The sequence below is a fragment of the Manis pentadactyla genome, chromosome 11 (genome assembly GCF_030020395.1).
Source record: "Manis pentadactyla isolate mManPen7 chromosome 11, mManPen7.hap1, whole genome shotgun sequence".
Taxonomy (NCBI): Eukaryota; Metazoa; Chordata; class Mammalia; order Pholidota; family Manidae; genus Manis; species Manis pentadactyla.
The window spans coordinates 106,338,490-106,355,534 of NC_080029.1; the positions used below are offsets into that span (position 1 = coordinate 106,338,490).

At 45.5% G+C, this 17,045-nt stretch overlaps 1 protein-coding gene across 1 annotated transcript in view; it reads right to left on the reverse strand.

Moving 5' to 3' along the window:
• The window catches only part of LOC130679673 (uncharacterized), a 51,537-nt gene that overhangs the window by 22,348 nt on the left and 12,144 nt on the right, over positions 1-17,045 (reverse strand). The window contains exon 2 of the mRNA XM_057489054.1: positions 13,914-14,786. Coding sequence (XP_057345037.1) covers positions 13,914-14,786 — 873 coding nt within the window. The remainder of the gene's footprint in view (positions 1-13,913; positions 14,787-17,045) is intronic.

Genomic DNA, 17,045 nt, shown 5'->3' on the forward strand with positions numbered 1-17,045 from the left:
CAGTGCACCTTGCCTTGAGGCAGCAGTTACAAAGTCCACATCAGACCCCAGGGAGTCACTCCCTCCTCGATGGGCTTCTGGCCGCACTTAGTGCTGTGTGGCCCAATCCAGGTGATCTGCCATCCTCTCCTGTTAGATGGCAGACATATGCTGAGCTCCAACAGGTGCTACGAGAGCTAGGCATAAGAAATGCCATCTATAGTCCAGAGAATTATAACCCAGATGAAGAGATTTTCACTACTGGGATGAGAAATATTGTACTTCAAATGGCTCCTACATCCCTCTTTGGGTCTCTAGTGGCCATTCTTTCCCCTCACTTAGGGCAGCCCATAAGCGAGGTGACACGTACAGTAGCAGACTTAGGAGAGGCAGAAGCAATAAGAAGCCAGAAAGAAATAAGACCTGTTATTCACAAGAAGAATTTACAGGGCCCTATGAAGGTTACGAGGACCCAGATGTGGGTTGATTTAATACAGACAGGAGCAGATGGAAGGAAATTAGATGGAAAGTCCAATATGATGTTACTAGAGCTATGGCAACAGCTGAAACCAGATCAGCAGTTCCAGCCATTAAGACCAAAGAGGCAGAGGTTAGAAGCAGAGCCACGAGTCTGGCCTGTGTGTTTGCAAGACTTCCTGCTGGAGAGCAAGCCAACCTCACTTGAGCCCACACAGGAAGATGATTGGAGAACATGGTTTGACTGAGGGAAAGGTCAATGTATCTGCCCTGAGGGACCAGGGGTGGACCGGAGGCCACATGTTGAAATAGCTATCCATTGGTCCCCAGTGAACATACATGTCCTGGCTCTGGTGGACACAGGGGCTGAATGTTCACTGATTCATGGTAACCTGGAGAGGTTCCCTGGACCCCCACTATCATAGATGGATATGGGGGTAAGGCTATCAGAGTGAAAAAAGCCCAAATCCCTTTGGGAATAGGGCATCTACCCCCCAAAGAGTATACTGTGTATATATCTCCGATTCCTGAGTATATTTTGGGGATTGATATCCTGCAGGGCCTATTGTTGCAGACCACTGCAGGTGAGTTCAGGCTGAGGGTATGTGTGGTGAAGGCAGTTCTGAGGGGACATGCTAGGCACCTGCCCATAGCTTTGCCTGTGCCTTAGTGGGTGACTAATAACAAACAATACAAACTGCCTGGAGGGCATAAAGAGATTGGAGAAACTCTCCCAAGCGCTGGAAAAGGTGGGTATTATAAAGCCCACCCATAGTCCTTTCAATTCCCCAATGCGGCCTGTGAAAAAGCCAGATGGCTCCTGGCATATGACTGTGGATTACAGAGAACTGAATAGTCATACCCCCTATGCATGCTGATGTCCCCTCTATTGCAGGCTTGATGGATACCCTCAGCCATGAACTAGGAACATACCATTACGTGGTAGATCTTGCTAATGCCTTCTTTTCCATTGACATTGAGCAGGAAAGTCAGGAACAGTTTGCCTTTACGTGGAAAGGACGGCAATGGACTTTCACCAACCTTCCACAGGGAAACCTCCACAGCCCCACCATCTGTCATGGACTTGTAGCCCAGGACTTGGCTACATGGGAGAAACTGCCAATGGTGCGGCTGTACCATTATACTGATGATGTCATGCTCACGTTTGATTCTCTTTCAGATCTAGAAGGTGCAGCACCTAGACTGCTGCAACATCTACAGGAGAAAGGATGGGCTGTGAACAGCACCAAGGTTCAGGGACCTGGTTTGTCTGTTAAATTCTTGGGGGTTGTCTGGTCGGGTAAGACCAAAGTTATACCAGAAGCTGTTATAGACAAAGTCCAGGCCTTTCCTACCCCCACAACTGTAGCATTGCTACAGGAGTTTCTGGGTCTTCTAGGCTACTGGAGAGTGTTTATACCACACTTGGCACAAATTCTGAAGCCCTTATACCGGTTGGTACGAAAGGGCATCAGGTGGGACTGGGATGAGACATGTGCATCTGCCTTTACTACAGCAAAACGGGCAGTCAGGGCTGTGCAGGCCTTGAGTGTGATAGACCCAACAAGGCCCTGCGAGCTGGATGTTCATGTCACTGAAGATGGTTATGGCTGGGGTCTCTAGCAGCAAGTTAAATGAACTCGCCACCCCACTGGATTCCGGTCACAACTCTGGAAAGGGGCAGAGTTACAATACACTTTGACAGAAAAACAACTGGCTGCCATGTATCATGCCTTGCTGGCTACAGAACCCATCACTGGAATTGCCCGATAAAGGTAATAACCACCTATCCCATCTTGGGGTGGGTACAAGACTGGACCCAAAAGCCAAGGAGTAGTGTGTCACAAACGTTCACACTGGCCAAGTGAGGTGCTTACCTACAGCAGTGTAATGCCCTCTCTAGTAGCCCCTTGAGTGAAGAACAACAACACTTGTTGGGGTCAGTGCATATACTAGTGAAGAGCAGGAAGAACTTGCTTTTGAACCATTAGTAGCAGAGAGTCCCTATTGGGAGGGAAGAGCCCATATACCCGAAGATGCATGGTACACAGATGGCTCCAGTCATGGGCAGCCCCCAAAATGGAGGGCCATAGCTTTCCATCCTAAGACTGAGACAATATGAATGGAAGATGGTGAGGGGAAGAGCAGCAAATGGGTTGCGGGCTGTATGGCTTGTGATCAGCAAGGAGCCCTTCCCGATAGTTGTCTGTACTGACAGCTGGGCTGTCTATTGGGGCTTGACCCTGTGGCTACCAACCTGGTACTATGCCAACTGGCTGGTTGGTAACCGACCCCTCTGGGGGCAAGAATTATGGCAAGACTTATGGGCCTGTGGTCAGATCAAAATAATTATAGTATATCATGTGACAGGTCATTTGCCATAGGAATCCCCAGGAAATGATGAAGCAGATGAATTGGCCCAGATACGTTGGTTAGAAGGAAAGCCTGCCTCTGATGTAGCCCCAATGGCTACATCAGCATTTGTTGTATGCAGGGCAAAAGACAATGTGGGCTGTAGCCCATAGGTGGTTCTTGCCTTTGAACTTTGAAGAAGTTAGTAGAGCCCGGCAGGAGTGTGTCATGTGCTCTAAAAGGGACTTACCCCGAGTTCCACAGCAACATGGGACAATAGCTAAGGGGCCTATACCCCTCGTCAGGTGGCAGATAGACTATATTGGGCCTCTACCTGTGTCAGAAAGATATTGGTATGTGATGACTTGTGTGGATACAGCTACTGAACCTCTGGTTGCTTTTCCTACCCATTGTGCAGACCAGCAGATGACCAAAAGAGGCCTAGAGGGTCTCTTTGCTGCCCATGGCCGACCACAGGTGATTGAGAGTGATCAGAGCACCCATTTTACTGGACATACACTGCAAGAATGGGAATGACAGCTGGGAATGAAGTGGACATTTCATGTGCCATATAATCCTACCGCAGTAGGCATGACAGAGAGGCACCATGGCTTGTTAAATCCAGACTAAAGTCAGATATCAACAGTCTGTGGGGATGGTCAGTCCGCTTATGAACCATGCTATGGCATTTGAATGAGAGACCCTGAAAGGGAGCTCTGAGCCCCGTAAATATGTTAGCACATATGGCTGCCTCCCCTATACAACTGCAAGTACAAACCAAGGAAGAATCACTGAAGCCGAGGTTTGGCCACCAGAATAACATCTTGCTGCCAGCACCAACTGCACTGAATTCCAGAGACTCCATTGAGTGGACGTGGCCTTGGACCTTTTGACACATGGACCAACAATGGCTGGCTCTCCAGGCACATTGGGGACAAAGCCTGGAAGCTGGCATCCTGTGTATTCCTGGAATAAGAGCAGAGTGGCCCCCAAAGGTCACAGTAGTATATGCTGAACAGCCAGAAGGTAGGAGCATCTTACCAGGAAGTTTTGTTTTATCATTGTGGCCAGTGCATGCACCTCCAGTAGCACTTTATATAGACCCTTCAGTAACTCCGACGGGGAAAGGAGTAAAAGTATGGTATACTAGATTTGGAAGGGACCCTCTTCCTGCTACAGTCCTATCACAGGACCACTCTCTTGCATGCATCCTACCTGATGTACAAGATTTACCTACGTTGTTGACATTAAAACATGTGTCCTACCGCCCCTAAAGTCTTTGTGGATTGGGAACTTTCTCTGGCTTGGGGATTATTATAATTTTTGCAATTAGGAACCTCCTCTGGCTTGAGGATTATTATAGTTTTTGTATCAAAATCTTGCTGTATTGAGGAGGAGGAGCCAAGATGGCAGTGTGAGTAGAGCAGTGGAAATCTCCTCCCAAAACCATATATATTTTTGAAAATACAACAAATACAACTATTCCTAAAAGAGAGACCAGAAGATACAGGACAAAAGCCAGGCTACATCTACACCTGCAAGAACCCAGTGCCTCACAAAGGGGGTAGGATACAAGTGGCAGCCCGGCGGGACCCGAGCGCCCCCGACCCCAGCTCCTGGCAGGAGAAGAGGAGTCGGAGAGGGGAGGGAGAGGGAGCCCAGGACTGCTAAATACCCAGCCATAGCCATCCACACTGGGAGCACAGACACAGTGCGGGGGGTGCTGGATACTAGGGAAATAGAACAGTAAACCTGCGAGCGGGTCCCTGCAGCCGGTGCCCCTGGGAAAAAAAAAGCAAGTGCTTTTGAAAGTCTTAAAGGGACAGGGACCCCACAGCTGGATGGAAACGTCCCAGGACACTTAGCCCAGCAGCTTCCCAGCTTCCCTGGGCGGCAGGGCAGCTTGGAGGCCCCTCACGATGATAAACAGCCTCCTGCCCATTCCCCCTCCGGCGTGGCTCTGCCATAGCAGAGCAGCAGCCTGAGACTGGCCACGCCCACAGCAACCATGGAGCTTACTCCGCAGCGGCCGGGCAAGAATCAGAGACACCGCGTCTGCATGCAGCTGCCCAGCACAAGCCACTGGGGGTCGCTGTTCTCCCAGTAGAGGAAGGCCACAGACTAGCAAGACGGGACATTCTCCTAGCAGACACACGCACTAGCTCTACACAACTACCTCTATCACCATGAAAAGGCAGAAGAATTTGATCCAGACCAAAATCACAGAGACAACCTCTGAGAAGGAGCTTGGAGAGATAGACCTAACCGATCTTCCTGGAAAAGAGTTTAAAATAAAGGTCATAACCATGATGACGGAGCTGCAGAGAAAAATACAAGAGCTAATGGACAAAGTAGGGAGGGAAACTACAGAAATAAAACAGTCTCTGGAAGGACTTAAAAGCAGAATGGATGAGATGCAAGATGCCATTGATGGAAATAGAAACCAGAGAACAGGAACACATAGAAGCTGACACAGAGAGAGAGAAAAGGATCTCCACAGGAATGAAACAATATTAAGAGAACTGTGTGACCAATCCAAAAGGAGCAATATCCGCATTACAGGGGTACGAGAAGAAGAAGAGAGAGAAAAAGGGATAGAAAGTGAATTTGAAGAAATAATTGCTGAAAACTTCCCCAAACTGGGGGAGGAAATACTCGCTCAGACCACGGAAGTACACAGAACTCCCAAGAGAAAGGACCCATGGAGGACAACACCAAGACACATAATAATTAAAATGGCAAAGATCAAGGAAAAAGACAGAATTTTGAAGGCAGCTAGAGAGAGGAAAAAGGTCACCTACAAAGGAAAACCCATCAGGCTATCATCAGACTTCTCAACAGAAACCTTAAAGGCCAGAAGAGAATGGCAGGATATATTTAATGCAATGAAACAGAAGGGCCTTGAGCCAAGAATACTGTATCCAGCATGATTATCATTTAAATATGAAGGAGGGATTAAACAATTCCCAGACAAACGAAAGTTGAGGGAACTCGCCTCCCACAAAACACCTCTACAGGGTATTTTACCGGAGCTGCTCTAGATGGGAGCACTCCTAAGGCTAAACAGATGTCACCAGAGAAAATAAAATCACACCCAGGAAAGCAGACCAACCAAATACTAACTAAAGGCAAAAAATAAAATCAAATACCCACAAAAGCAGTTAAAGGAAACACAAAAGAGCACAGAACACAACACCCAACATATAAAGAATGGAGGAGGAGGAATAAGAAGGAAGAAAAATAAAGAATCACCAGACAGTGTCTATAATAGCACAATAAGGGAGTTAAGTTAGGCAGTAAGATACTAACGAAGCTAACTTGAACCTTTGGTAACCACGAATCTAAAGCCTGCAATGGCAATAAGTACATATCTTTCAATACTCACCCTAAATGTAAATGGACTGAATGCACCAATCAAAAGACACAGAGTAACAGAATGGATAAAAAAGCAAGACCCATCTATATGCTGCTTACAAGAGACCCATCTCAAACCCAAAGACATGCACTGACTAAAAGTCAAGGGATGGAAAAAGGTATTCAATGCAAACAACAGGGAGAAAAAAGCAGGTGTTGCAGTACTAGTATCAGACAAAATAGACTTCAAAACAAGGAAAGTAACAAGAGATAAAGAAGGACATTACATGATGATAAAGGGATCAGTCAAACAAGAGGACATAACCATTATAAATATATATGCACCCAACACAGGAGCACCAGCATATGTGAAACAAATACTAACAGAACTAAAGGAGGAAATAGAATGCAATGCATTCATTTTAGGAGACTTCAACACACCACTCACTTGAAAGGATAGATCCACCAGACAGAAAATAAGTAAGGACACGGAGGCACTGAACAACACACTAGAACAGATGGACCTAATAGACATCTATAGAACTCTACATCCCAAAGCAACAGGATACACATTCTTCTCAAGTGCACATGGAACATTCTCCAGAATAGACCTCATACTAGGCCACAAAAAGAGCCTCAGTAAATTCAAAAAGATTGAAATTTTACCAACCAACTTTTCAGACCACAAAGGAATAAAACTAGAACTAAATTCTTCAAAGAAAGCAAAAAGGCCCACAAACACATGGAAGCTTAACAACATGCTCCTAAATAATCAATGGATCAATGACCAAATTAAAATAGAGATCAAACAATACATGGAAACAAATGACAACAACACAAAGCCCCAACTTCTGTGGGACGCAGCAAAAGCAGTCTTAAGAGGAAAGTATATAGCAACCCAGGCATATTTAAAGAAGGAAGAACAATCCCAAATGAATAGTCTAACATCACAATTATTGAAATTGGAAAAAAAAAAGAAGAAATGAGGCCTAAAGTCAGCAGAAGGAGGGATATAATAAAGAACAGAGAAGAAATAAATAAAATTGAGAAGAATAAAACAATAGAAAAAAATCAATGAAACCAAGAGCTGGTTCTTTGAGAAAATAAACAAAATAGATAAGCCTCTAGGCAGACTTATTAAGAGAAAAGGAGAATCAACACACATCAACAGAATCAGAAATGAGAAAGGAAAAATCACAACGGACCCAACAGAAATACAAAGAATTGTTAGAGAATACTATGAAAACCTATATGCTAACAAACTGGAAAACCTAGAAGAAATGGACGACTTCCTAGAAAAATACAACCTTCCAAGACTGACCAAGGAAGAAACACAAAATCTAAACAAACCAATTACCAGCAACGAAATTGAACTGGTAATCAAAAAACTACCCAGGAACAAAACCCCTGGGGCCAGATGGATTTGCCTCGGAATTTTATCAGACATACAGAGAAGACATAATACCCATTTTTCTCAAAGTTTTTCAAAAAAATAGAAGAGGAGGGAATACTCCCAAACTCATTCTATGAAGCAAACATCACCCTAATACCAAAACCAGGCAAAGACACCACCAAAAAAGAAAATTACAGACCAAAATCCCTGATAAATGTAGATGCAAAAATACTCAACAAAATATTAGCAAACCGAATTCAAAAATACATCACAAGGATCATACACCATAACCAAGTGGGATTCATCCCAGGGATGCAAGAATGGTACAACATTCGAAAATCCATCAACATCATCTACCACATAAAAAAAAAGGACAAAAATCCCATGATCATCTCCATAGATGCTGAATAAGCATTTGACAAAATTCAACATCCATTCATGATAAAAACTCTCAACAAAATGGGTATACAGGGCAAGTACCTCAACATAATAAAGGCCATATATGATAAATGCACAGCCAACATCATACTGAACAGCAAGAAGCTGAAAGCTTTTCCTCTGAGATCGGGAACAAGACAGGGACACACACTCTCCCCACTGTTATTCAACATAGTACTGGAGGTCCGAGCCATGGCAATTAGACTAAACAAAGAAATACAAGGAATCCAGATTGGTAAAGAAGAAGTTAAGCTGTCACTATTTGCAGATGACAAGGTACTGTACATAAAAAACCCTAAAGACTCCACTCCAAAACTACTAGAACTGATACCGGAATACAGCAAAGTTGCAGGATACAAAATTAACACACAGAAATCTGTTGCTTTCCTATACACTAACAATGAATTAATAGAAAGAGAAATCAGAAAAACAATTCCATTCACAATTGCATCAAAAAGAATAAAATACCTAGGAATAAACCTAACCAAGGAAGTGAAAGACCTATACCCTGAAAACTATAAGACACTCTTAAGAGAAATTAAAGAGGACACTAACAAATGGAACCTCATCCCATGCTCTTGGCTAGGAAGAATTAATATAGTCAAAATGGCCATCCTGCCCAAAGCAATATACAGATTTGATGCAACCCCTATCAAATTACCAACAACATTCTTCAATGAACTGGAACAAATAGTTCAAAAATTCATATGGAAACACCAAAGACCCTGAATAGCCAAAGCAATCCTGAGAAGGAAGAATAAAGTGGGGGGGAGATCTCGCTCCCCAACTTCAAGCTCTACTACAAAGCCACAGTAATCAAGACAGTTTGGTACTGGCACAAGAACAGAGCCACAGACCAGTGGAACAAAATAGAGACTCCAGATATTAATCCAAACATATATGGTCAATTAATATACGGTAAAGGAGCCATAGACATACAATGGGGAAATGACAGTCTCTTCAACAGATGGTGCTGGCAAAACTGGACAGCTACATGTACGAGAATGAAACTGGACCATTGTCTAACCCCATACACAAAAGTATATTCGAAATGGATCAAAGACCTGAATGTAAGTCATGAAACCATAAAATCTTAGAAAAAAACATAGGCAAAAATATCTTGGAGATAAACATGAGCAACTTCCTCATGAACATATCTCCCCGGGCAAGGGAAACAAAAGCAAAAATGAACAAGTGGGACTATATCAAGCTGAAAAGCTTCTGTACAGCAAAGGACACCATCAATAGAACAAAAAGGTACCCTGCAGTATGGGAGTATATATTCATATACGACACATCCGATAAAGGGTTGACTTCCAAAATATATAAAGAGCTCACAAACCTCAACAAACAAATAGCAAATAATCCAATTAAAAAATGATCAGAGGAGCGGAACAGACAGTTCCCCAAAGAAGAAATTCAGATGGCCAACAGACACATGAAAAGATGCTCCACATCACTAGTCATCACAGAAATGCAAATTAAAACCACAATGAGATATCACCTCACACCAGTAAGGATGGCTACCATCCAAAAGACAAACAACAACAAATGTTGGCAAGATTGTGGAGAAAGGGGAACCCTCCTACACTGCTGGTGGGAATGTAAATTAGTTCAACCATTGTGGAAAGCAGTATGGAAGTTCCTCAAAAAGCTCAAAATAGACATACCATTTGACCCAGGAATTCCACTTCTAGAAATTTACCCTAAGAATGCAGCAGCCCAGTTTGAAAAAGACATATGCACCCCTTTGTTTATTGAAGCACTACATACAATAGCCAATAAATGGAAACAACCTAAGTGTCCATCAGTAGATGAATGGACAAAGAAGATGTGGTACATATACACAATGGAATATTATTCAGCCATAAGAAGAAAACAGATCCTACCATTTGCAACAACATGGATGGAGCTAGAGGGTATTATGCTCAGTGAAATAAGCCAGGTGGAGAAAGACAAGTATCAAATGATTCCACTCATACGTGGAGTATAAGAACAAAGAAAAACTGAAGGAACAAAACAGCAGCAGAATCACAGAACCCAAGAATGGGCTAACAGTTACCAAAGGGAAAGGGACTAGGGAGGATGGGTGGGAAGGGAGGAATAAGGGTGGGGAAAAAGAAAGGGGGCATTACGATTAGCATGTATAATGTCAGGGGGGGCATGGGGAGAGCTGTGCAACACAGCGAAGACAAGTAGTAATTCTACAGCATCTTACTACGCTGATGGACAGTGACTGTAATGGGGTATGTGTGGGGGACTTGGTGAAAGGGGGAGCCTAGTAAAGATAATGTTCTTCATGTAATTGTAGATTAATGATAAAAAAAAATGTTGCAGTATCTTAATTTTTATTATCTCCAAGTTGTTATCCTCTGTTGCTATTGTGGAATCTGGTTACAGTGCTCCAGCTTTCTCGCACAGGGACCATTGCGGAAGATTGAAAGCGTGTAGATTGTAAGGTGAGAATCCTGGAGGGGTGGAGTGTGGGGAAGTTGGGGTTCCTATGGCCAGGATCCTCACTGTACTTAAACCACCTGATGATGTAACTGGCCTGTTGCTGGGCTGCCGCTGCCACACCTTTAGGCAATAAGCTATTACTGTGCTTATAGAGAGCTCGGCCCAGTGCTCTGGGCGGAGATGCTAGTGCTCGACCTACTGCCGCAGAACAAGCCAGGTAATAAACCCTTTCACCCCAAAGAACGTTTTGCTATCAATTTCTTTGGTCACACTGAATCCACAGCAAACTTGCCTGGGGCTGAAACCCATTGGCAAGACACTATCTGTTTTCCTTAAATGTTACAATTCATATTCCTACCAAAGAGTTGCCCTCAACACATCTAATGAAGGATGTTAACATCCTATTAAAAAGTAGGTCAATTGCATAGACAGAAAACTAATCTATCTGTTTTCTATTTTCATTTCCCTGACCATTAGGGAGGTTGAGAATCTTTTCCCATGTTTATTGACCATTCATAATTCTTCTTTTGGGGATTGCCTGTTCACATCCTTTGCTCATCTTTCTATTTTGTTGTCCTTTAACTATTTAATCACACACTCATCTCCCACCCTAATCTATTAGATAGAGAAAGTATGAAAGAGTATCATCCCTTTGGAATTCAGTGTGTGTGGTGAGGGTCAGGGATGTCTTCTTAGCATGAAGTACATGGGAAGCCTCAAAACCAAGTGCTGAATAAGTGAATAGAAGACTTAAGAGAAATTTATTTGTTAAGACTGAGGCTACAAAGTAAACAGAAACACAAATATTCATTACTTTTCTACATATTCAGAACAGCATCACTTTGGATGAAATTAAATTGCTGGTTAAGGAAAAAGCTAAACTATGGTCTTGGCAGTAACTCTGAAAATTCCCTATGAAATGGGTGGCAAATGAGCCCAACCCTAATTCACAGTTCTGGGTGACATATCAAGGCTTTCACAACCAAAATATTTTGTACCCAGCCTTATCCACCATTTCTCATTCAAATGGCACTTGCCAATGAGCCAAAGGTTGCAAGGAACAGGAGAAACCTACACTAAGCATTTTGTTTCTTTTTTGTTGTTTGTTTGTTTGTTTTGTCTCCACACCCTCAAAGATGGTTTGCCTCTCAAAATCTCCTGCTTACTAGGAAGAGAGGTGTTGGGAGGGCCTGCAAGGGGAGTCTGACAATTCAGATTCTTTAACTATTTTCACTTAAGGCAAAATGTGGTTATACCCACCATTTATCCCCATTATTTGTAATAGTTCTGTTTGGCTTATATTTTAACTAGTCTCCTTATTAAATATAAAAGTAATAGGATTAAAAATTCTGGGAGAAAGTGCTGTAATTAAAAAGGCTCCAGTTGGGTATGTTAAGCTGTCATTCTGGTCCTGCTTATTAAGTTTTCCTCCTTGTCTTTAAAATTTCTTGGACCCAATAAAAATAACTTTGAATTATTAACCACTTTTTTAGTACTTCCTGTATTGGCCAAACACCACCCCAAATCTCCAAGAAAACACTATGACTCAAAATTCTGGGGCAATAATGTCACAGATCACAAGTTTTAGATGCTGCTCCAAGAGTCTGGGCATGCCACACCACAACACGCACAACACAAAACAAGGCCCGGTAAATTGACAGACAGCTCTTTAAAACTTGTAAGCATTTTGTAACCTTTTGAAGTGACAACATCTTCTTAAAGAAAAAAAAGACCTTTCATCAAACCATGAAGTTGTAATAAGAATCAGTCAAGAGGCAACAAAGCACAATTTATAACACTTTAAGACAGGCATAAGAAACTAGATAAATATTAAGGCAATGAACTTGGGAATGAAGATTGCAGGGTTTGCAATAAAACTTTCTTAAAGGTATTTTCTATTATATAACATCTAGCACATGCACAAAATATGTGACATATAGTTATGAAGCATAATGATAAAATGAGTAAATACATGCTTAGATGTACTTTTTTTTTCTGAGTTGGTGAAAGTTTAGATTGTTCATGACTTTTAACCATCCTTAACTGCTCTTGGGGATGAATGATCTGGGAGTAAGGATTGGAGGAACAAGGGAATCAGTATAATTTTCAGGTATTAAAGATAGAAACTGGACTAGAAAAACACACACACACGTACATCTTTCTAAAACCTGACTTCACCTAAAAATACTCTAGGGAACAGTGTTTGAAAAACCCTGAACAAATTTAGCAGGAATAGAATACAAGACACACACCAATATGTCTATACCTGTAAAGAACATCTTCATCCAACAGGGTCAAGTTCACTTTCCCTTTGGAGGTTGAAGCACATCAATGCCAAAAATGGAGGCTCTAATAGCTCTCCTATTTCCTTGATAATGAGTGGGTACAAAGGCTGAGCAAAAACAGTGACTTGCCCAATCCAAGGAGGCCTGTGTTTCTGCGATTCAAGGTACCACCTCTAAGACTGGGAACCTCACAATATAGGTGGGGATTTTCTGCAGCTGATTTCAGCTCCAAAATTGGTTATGCTAATTTTAGATAAGCACATCTTGGACTCTGGGTGTTTTCCACAATTATTGGACTCAATGAAAACGAAAATAGCATTCATGCAGATATCCCTCCTCTCTCAAGGCTATTTGTCATTTTCACTGCCCCCATTTTCCCATAGACATCCCAAATCAGCAATCAAATACGGTAACATCTTGTAAACTCAATGGCTGACATTCACCCTGGAGGCACTTAATGAGGTGGAGCAGGAAGAACCGGTCTAATCCCTAACATGGGGGGGGGGGGGCTACCTCCCAGAAGAAAGCTTCCCCTCATCTCTGCCCACCCCATCCCCACTCCCACTTCTGTGATCCCTTGAATTCTCTCCAATGATGAAGCCCCCAAAGTGCTGACATGACCTCAGTACTATGGCATCACTTCAGTAAGTTGCCAAGGAAAAAGACTGGCACATTCCTGCACTTAGCGGATTGTAGGTCAGCACACACGCCCTTCCCTTGCCCCTTCACAAAGCAGAGACCACAGTCTCTTTAAAAAATAAATAATGGTTCCCCACCGCCTGACTTCCAAGAGGTCGCTGACTCCAAGCTCTGGAGTAGAAAGGACGGCGGGCAACCTACGGATGCCACAACGCAGTGCACCCAGGCACGCGTAGAAGCCAAAGTAGGTGGCACTTGGAGCACCAGGGGGTCTGTAATTTTTGTTATTTTGGGCCCACTTCTCCAGGACATCGTCCCTACCCTCCTGTTCTTTAACTGTGTCTTGGACAACGCCGAGAACTTCAGCTCATTCCTCTCTCATCTTCTGGAAAAGACTGGAGATCAATTTTCACCGCAAGACCCAGAGATTCTGAATCAGCTCCCTATCCCCGAATCGCCGCAGCTCCTCACAGGCAGCAAAATTCCAAGTTTCCCCACGCGTCCCCTGAAGCCCCAGCTTCTGGAAACGCCCCCCTCACCTCGCCTCCGAGAGCTGGCATCGCAGCCAAGTCTGGGCACGCAGTCGCGGGTGCTGCTGCCGCCGCCGCAGCCCGGGAGGGATAAGAGGCTGGGGCTGCTCTTCGGCCCGGATCCACTAACCCGGGCGCTTCCCCCTGCTCGAGGAGTGAGCTCCCGCGCCCTGCGGGGCTCCAAAGCGAACCCCCGGCCGGGAGAACGCTCGGCTTCCAGCGACGGGCGGGTGCGTGCCGCCGAGCGCCCGACTCCGCCCAGGCGCCGGGGCGCCGGTGGCGGTGGGGCGGCGGGGACGGGGGGCGTGCTCCCTGCGCCTGCGCGCGCGAACGCCGCGTCTCGGCGGGAAGGTTGAGGGGCGAGCGGGGCGCGCAGTCTCCGACCGCGGCTCCGGCCCCGCAGGTACAGCCTCCGTGCGCGCCCTGCGCCGCCGCCTCCGTGCCGACCTCGGCGCGCAGAATCCCTGAGAAAATCGCTCCTGCCCCTTCTGTGGGGGCGCCGCGCTTTTCCCGGGGCCCGGAAACTGGTCGGCCCCTGCCCTCCGCAGCCCAGACCCACTGAAAATATGGCGCCCTCCAACGTCGTACCTCGGTCCCCTCAGGGAGCCCCGAATTGCCGGACTCCAGAACCCCCAGCTCGCAGTGGGCGCGGAATTTCAGCTCGTGGGGCCGAGGAAGGAGAGGGCGCCGCTCTTCCAGGGCGAGGCCCGCGGCACCGAATCCAAATCCTGCTCTGGCTCTCGTCCAGGGGTTGTCGCCTTCCCTCAGCGACCAGCACTTTGCTGGTGGCGAGATTGCCGGGCAAAGGGAGATTTGGAATGAGCAGGTCTGAGAGTCTAGGACTGGGTGAGGAGCTCTGCACCCTCGGGCTGTCTTTAGAGCCTCGTGAGAGAGGGACCGTGGGTGTAGTCAGAGTAGGGTGAGGGCCTCCGGAAAAAGCAAGGCAGGATATTTGCAGTCAGAGCAATGTAACTACATGCAAGGAAACGCCCTACTAAAACTGTGTTAAACATTCAGCTCTGGAGTCATTCTTCAGTGAGATCAGTTAGTATACCCCAGGTAAGAAAGAGCAGCACATGTTTATTTTATGCTAATCATTTATAATCATGTATAAAATTCACTTTAATATGCTAAAAGGCCCAGGCCTATGTGCTGTCTTTCCTTCTTCAGATCTGATGCAGTGATTTTGCAAACTGAGCAAACTAATTTAGCATGCAAGCCCAGCCATAACACAGTAAAAGGCAAGAAGGATTCCACCCTGAAGATAAGATTGCGCTTAATTTACTCTTTAGCAAACAATGTCTCAGCCCGCCTTGGGGGTGGAGCAGGTGGCCTTGTTTCATATGCCCCCAGACTAAGATGCTGATATCTCAGGGAGAAATCAACAGAGCAGGAGGTTACTTGTATCAAGTTAGTTGTAAATATCCTGGGACCACTTAATAAGTGTTTTTTTCATGTTCTCGAAAAATCCTCAACTGCCTATAAAACCCCCTAGACAAGGCACCACTACGGACTCTCTTGTCTCCTCCTGGCGTGAGCTGGGGAGCTCTGTCCTTTCACTCTATCTATATATAAAGCCTGTACCTTGCTCTTCTACCTTGAGTGTTTGTGAAGCTCATGAAGAAGAACCCCGGCATCATCTTTGGGGGCTCGTCCAGGGTAACTTCAGAGGTGAGTATCGGCACTAAGCCTGCTTTTTTCTTTACTGTCCTTATGGACAGAAGCCGTCTATGGCACACAAAACTGGGCGCTTGTCAGCCCCTTAAATGGGACTAGCCTGGCTGCGGATCTCAAAGTCTCAAGTGGCAGGTTCCCCTGCATCTCCCTCAGTGGATACCCCATCTCCCTTGGGAGCCGGGAAAGTCAGCTGAGTGGAGGCCAGGATTCCCTTTCAGAGGCATCTCCTCGGACGCGAGGACTGAGGAAGGCTGTGGGCAACTGCGAGAGTCTAGGCTGAGGCTGCACTTCAGCGGCTTCTCAAAGGCCTGCGTGCCCAGATAGCCTGACTGGGTATCTGTGAGGAGTGTCTCTCTTTCTCTGCCTCTGACTTCCAGCCTGCTTCTTCAGGCCGCCCTGGCCTCAGTGAGGCATGGGGCGTTCCTAACTCTCTCCTAACTTCAATTTCATGGAACCCAATGCCCACCATGGCAAGGTAGGAGACCTACGCTTTGCTCTTATTCCTGACTTACTGCTGTACTTTTTATATCATAAAAATGTGTCTGGGCACCTGTTAGCCACTTAAAAGATGATTAGCATCAGCTACCAGTCTTAAGTCTCGGGTGAAAGATTTCCCGGTGTCTGCTGCTCCTTGATCCCCCGCCTCCGGATGGGAATGTCGCGGAGTGGCTGAGCCGATTTCCTACTTTCCTATCAATCTGCGGACTCCGAGGGCAGACCAGACTAGTAGACAGTGGTCCTTGGATCTTGGCTCCAGCTGATTGATCCCATGGTGCTGAGTGAACCTCTGGCTAGGCTGCTGCCTATGCGAGAGTCGCAGATGACTGACTGGCTAAATAAATTTCCAGGCAGTGGCAAAAACTAGTGTTTGAGTATAGATAACTGTACATGTAAATGGCCCCGTTTAAACTCTAGCCATGGCTCTATTCTATTGATCTCTCTTCCTTAAAGGCAGTCATCTTGGGGCTAGGCATTTCCTTTTCTGTGGCCCCAGGGAAGCAAAACGGGCTTGTGACTCTGACCAAGGCTCAGTCAGTGAGAGGTCACCACAGTCCCTGCACTTATCGGACAGGCAGGAGGACTCTTCAAGGAATGACTAAAGTTTGTGTAGAGAAAACTAGCAAAACTCCCAAAAGGCGTAAAGTAGGAGCACACTGGTAAGGTCCCACTAAATCCAGAGCTCCAAGGAGACTCTTGCTGAGTGGGAAGGCAAGAGGCGAATCAAGGCAAGGTGCAGGCCACGCTGGTAAGGAGTGGTTAAATCCAGTAGGCCTGGCAGAGGAGGTGATTGACCACTGTAACCAGGCTCCAAGGCGAGGGGATGCCCCCACAGAGGAAAGGCCAATCAGGTGTCGCACACTTGCCTTTCTCTCTCTTCCAGATGGGAGCTTCCTCTTCAAGGTTAAAGCCAGACACACCTCTGGCATGCATTCTGAAGAACTGGGAGAAATTTGATCTCCAGAC